The sequence below is a fragment of the Castanea sativa genome, chromosome 7, assembly GCF_040712315.1.
Source record: "Castanea sativa cultivar Marrone di Chiusa Pesio chromosome 7, ASM4071231v1".
NCBI lineage: Eukaryota > Viridiplantae > Streptophyta > Magnoliopsida > Fagales > Fagaceae > Castanea > Castanea sativa.
Genome location: NC_134019.1, coordinates 32,474,164 through 32,479,059, shown reverse-complemented (window position 1 = coordinate 32,479,059; position 4,896 = coordinate 32,474,164). Strand labels below are relative to the sequence as shown.

The window sequence follows — 4,896 nt, the reverse complement described above, 5'->3', positions numbered from 1 at the left end:
TAACTTGACATGTAGCATTATTCGTGGGCTCAACTCCAAAATATTGGGCTCACTGTCCCAATATTGGGCTCACTGTCTTATGTCCATCCTATCATTTTCTCCTTTTGGGCCTAGAGTTCAAAAAAGAGGCCATTTGGACAAAAAATTCTTGTTCCTCAACCAAACCTTCTTGCAAATTAGATAAGATAGATAAACCCTCCAATATCTCCAAACCCTTTGAAGTTGGAACTCAATAACCAAAGAGCAAGACATGTTTGTGAGCAGAGCTCAAGAGCTCTCGCCTTGCTCCTCTTCCACTCTCACTTTCACTTCTTCCTGTACTTTCCTCTCAACACTCTGCTCCTCAAACCCATTTCTTTCCTTCCCCATGCGCTCCTCTCTTTCCTTCCTGCGCTCCCTCTCTCTCTCCCTCTCTCACCAGCAACCCCACCACTTCCACCGCCACTTTTTCTTTCGCGCAATTTCAACCCCACTTTCCTCTTCTTCTCCAAAACCCCAGAAATATTTTCCTCGCCTCGCTGCTGCCTCTGCCTCTTCTTCTCACAGTACTTTCGTCGAACATTTGGCGTGCGAACCCGAAACCAATGAGAATTGGGATTTTAATAACAGTAGTGAGAGCGAGGCAGCTTTTGATTTTGATAAGAATGATGGGTCTTTGGATTTGAAGCATTTGCCGGCGCTGTCTCTGGACGTGAAAGAGCTGGAAGAGCTACCGGAGCAGTGGAGGCGGTCGAAGCTGGCGTGGCTTTGTAAGGAACTGCCGGCACATAAGGCCGGAACACTTGTTCGGATACTCAATGCGCAAAAGAAGTGGATGAGGCAAGCTGATGCTACTTATGTTGCCGTGCATTGTATGCGGATTCGCGAGAATGAGGCCGGGTTTAAGGTGAATTTCTCAACTTTATGTTTGTCATTTTGGGGTTGAATTCATCGCTGATTTATGTTAATTCTTTATTGTGGTAATTGTTTAGTTTAGATTATAATAACTGTTCAGGGATGTGATTCTGGGTCTTTGTCAATTTGATGGATTTATGTTTATTAGCAGAAAATTTTGATGAAACTGTAGACCTATTTTGGGGTAGTTGGAGTCATAAAGTTTTCTGTGAGGATGATTTAGAAAATAGAATTGTATTTTAGGATTTTTTTTAATAATATAAATTTGTTTATAATGATTATTATTATTTTTTTTTTTTGATAAGGTAATGATTATTGATCTATAGTAACTTTAAATACATTCTGGCCTTTAATGAACAAGTGGGGCTGGCAGATTCCTAATCATTGTTGGGTTTGAAATTTTGAATAACTGCTCTTGGACAATGTTGTAGGCCTCTTGGAGTCTAGGCGCAAGGTGCAACGCGCACAGTTTTCAAATATAATATCTCATAACTTCTAATCAAAATTAGTAATATATAATACATAAAAAAAATTGTAACTCAAAATTTGTATATTTTACCTATTAGGTATGTGCAATTGTATAATGTTTGTAATTTCAAACTTTACCTAAGTTATTTCAAATCTTAAAATTTTTTATAGTAAATTGAAAACAATTATCAATGGTCAATATCATAATAATTTAGTTATAGAAAGTTTAAACATAATATTTTATATAATTCTCTTGTGCTTTATAAAAGTACATAACTATGATAATTTTGATCAAATGATGTATATGGGTCAATCAACTTGCATCTAAAAGTCAAAGACCAAAAGCACAAGAATTGTAAATTATCCTTGTTCATATCTTATGACATGTAAATAATTTTTTTTTTTTTGTGTGTAATACAATACCCTAAGGATAGTGATTTGTGTAATAAATCATTGGTCCATGTCATTTCTTTTAAGATCAAGCAATTGATTTTGATGATCCATATCTTCTTTAGCAATAAAATAAGAAGGTGTGCTTAGGCGTGCTTTGTGCTTCTTAAAGCTCCAAAAAAAGCATGCTTCATTAAATGAGCTTTTTATTGGCATGGCAAAATGTTGAGAGCTTGCTTCGAGCTTTGAGTTTAAGCGTGCCTTTTTAACTACACTGCTCTAGGAGGTCGTAGACTGAATTCAATTTGAAACTTTTGATTAGTAATATTTGGATTGATTGCTTAAGTTTATGGAGGTACAGAGAAATACAGAATTAGTTTTGCTCGTTCTTCTGATGCTGGATGCTATGCTGTTCCTGTTTAACTCTATTTTTTTGGGGGGTAATTGAACATTTAAAATCTATGGTGGGCTTATTCTTTTATGCATTCAGGAATGATTTTCGTGTCCCAAAGAGTAATCACCAGTACAGGATTAAAGGGAATAGAAAAAGGTTGTGGCCCCCCATCTGTTGCCTCTTGTCTTAGATATCTTGTTTGTAAAAGAAGTCCTTGACATGTTATCATATGCATCAAGTTATTTCTCATTTAATGTTTGAATTAGGAAGACATGCTGTTTGTGAGTTTGGAGCCAATCTACTTAATTTTATAGCCAACATTACAAGTTTGAAGTACTTAAGGGGAAAAATTTTTTGGAGCCTGTCTACCATCTAGTTTCAACCCCAGAAGTTTGTGCGTTTTTTTAATAAAATGATTCTGTGTTTTTATTTTTCATGGTTTTATCAAGAATAAAAATGCTTTTTATTTATTTATTTTTTTTAATGCATCCTAGATTGGCACCCTAAACTTGAGTTGTCTTCTAAACCTTTTTTTTTTCCTTTTCTTTCTTCCCAAGGTATACAAATGGATGATGCAACAACATTGGTATAAATTTGATTTTGCTCTTGCTACCAAGCTAGCTGATTACATGGGTAAGGAGCGAAAATTCTCAAAATGTCGTGAGATATTCAATGATATAATCAACCAGGGACGTGTCCCTTGTGAATCTACATTCCATGTATTAATTGTTGCCTATCTTAGTTCAACCATTCAAGGATGTTTGGAGGAAGCATGTAGCATTTACAATCGTATGATTCAGTTGGGAGGTTACCGGCCTAGACTTAGCTTGCATAATTCCCTATTTAGAGCTCTTGTAAGCCAACCAGGAGCCTCTTCAAAGCATTATCTAAAACAGGCTGAGTTTATTTTTCACAACGTGGTAACAAGTGGACTGGAGATACATAAGGATATCTACGGTGGTCTTATTTGGCTACACAGCTATCAGGACACCATTGATAAAAAAAGGATTGCATCATTAAGGAAGGAAATGCGAGATGCAGGAATTGAGGAGGGCAGAGAAGTGCTCGTGTCTTTCTTGAGAGCCTGCTCAAAGGAGGGTGATGTGGAGGATGCAGAAAAAGCATGGCTCAAACTGCTCCATTGTGAAGGTGGTATCCCATCTCAGGCTTTTGTGTATAAAATGGAAGCCTATTCAAAGATTGGAGAACCTATGAAATCTTTGGAGATATTCAGGGAGATGCAGGAACAATTGGGTTCCACCAATGTCGCAGCACATCATAAAATCATAGAGATTTTATGTAAAGCTCAAGAAGTTGAACTTGCTGAATCCCTCATGATAGAATTCATAAACAGTAAGTTGAAGCCACTAACGCCATCTTATATTGATATGATGAGTATGTATTTCAGCTTGAGCCTTCATGATAAGTTGGAATTAGCCTTCTCTCAGTGCCTTGAGAAATGTCGACCTAACCGTACCATTTACAGTATATACTTGGATTCTTTGGTGAATGCTGGAAATCTTGACAAAGCTGAGGAGGTCTTTAATCAAATGCTAAGTGATGGGGCAATCAGTGTTCACACTCGATCGTGCAACACCATTTTAAGGGGATACCTGTCTTCTGGAGAATATGTGAAGGCAGAGAAGATATATGATCTGATGTGCCAGAAGAAATATGATATTGATTCCCCATTGATGGAAAAGCTTGATTATGTCTTGAGTTTGAGCAGGAAAGTGGTTAAGAAACCAGTAAGCTTGAAGCTAAGCAAAGAACAGCGAGAGGTTTTAGTGGGTTTGCTGTTAGGTGGTTTGCGGATTGAATCAGATGAAGAGAGGAAGAATCACATGCTTCGTTTTGAATTTAGTGAGAATTCCAGCACACATTCTGTTTTGAAGAGGCATATACATGACGAGTACCATGAGTGGTTACATCCTTCATGTAGGCAAAGTGAAGACAGCGGGGATATACCATATAGATTTTGTACCATCTCGCACTCTTATTTTGGTTTCTATGCTGACCAGTTTTGGCCAAAAGGCAGGCCCATGATCCCAAAGCTAATCCATCGGTGGCTGTCGCCACGTGCTCTAGCATACTGGTATATGTATGGGGGCCACAGAACTTCTTCGGGGGACATTTTGTTAAAGCTGAAGGGAAATCCTGAGAGTGCTGAGAAGGTTGTCAAAGCATTGAAGGCAAAATCCTTTGACTGCAGGGTAAAGCAGAGGGGAAGAGTGTTTTGGATTGGTTTTCTGGGAAGCAATTCCTCATGGTTCTGGAAATTGATTGAACCTTATGTTTTAGATGACTTGAAAGATATTCTAAAAGCTGGTCTTGCAATTTCAGAAAACAATTCGCCAGAGACTCAAGACAATAATTATGATAGTGGGTTTGAATCTGATGAAATGCTCTCTAATTCAAGTGATGGCAATTCGTAGGGCTTCTATACTAGTTCTGTTCTTTGTTATGATATGGTATATTGCTACATTCTGCGGATTTTTTTCACAGGCTGCTCAAAAACTGCGTATCAGATTGACTACTTCATGAAGCTTAGAGTATCAGATTGACTACTTCATGAAGCTTGGAGGTTCATCAACCGAGTCATGGTGTCTGCCTGGGGCAACTTGCACTGTTGTACATATTCAAATGCATAGAGAATTAGAGATAAACTAAACTTATTATCTAACTAGTGAATAGAGATTTTTCATAGTATTATTATATGCTATTTTATTATCATGACTTCTCCTAGACCC

General features: G+C 37.5%; 1 protein-coding gene across 1 annotated transcript; it reads left to right on the top strand.

Annotated features, from left to right (window-relative positions):
- The first annotated feature begins 223 nt into the window (after positions 1-223).
- LOC142641997 (pentatricopeptide repeat-containing protein At2g15820, chloroplastic) lies at positions 224-4,896 on the top strand. Its single transcript, XM_075816336.1, has 2 exons — positions 224-886; positions 2,704-4,896. The coding sequence occupies exons 1-2, from the start codon at positions 251-253 to the stop codon at positions 4,579-4,581; spliced, it is 2,514 nt and encodes an 837-aa protein (XP_075672451.1). The 5' UTR covers positions 224-250; the 3' UTR covers positions 4,582-4,896.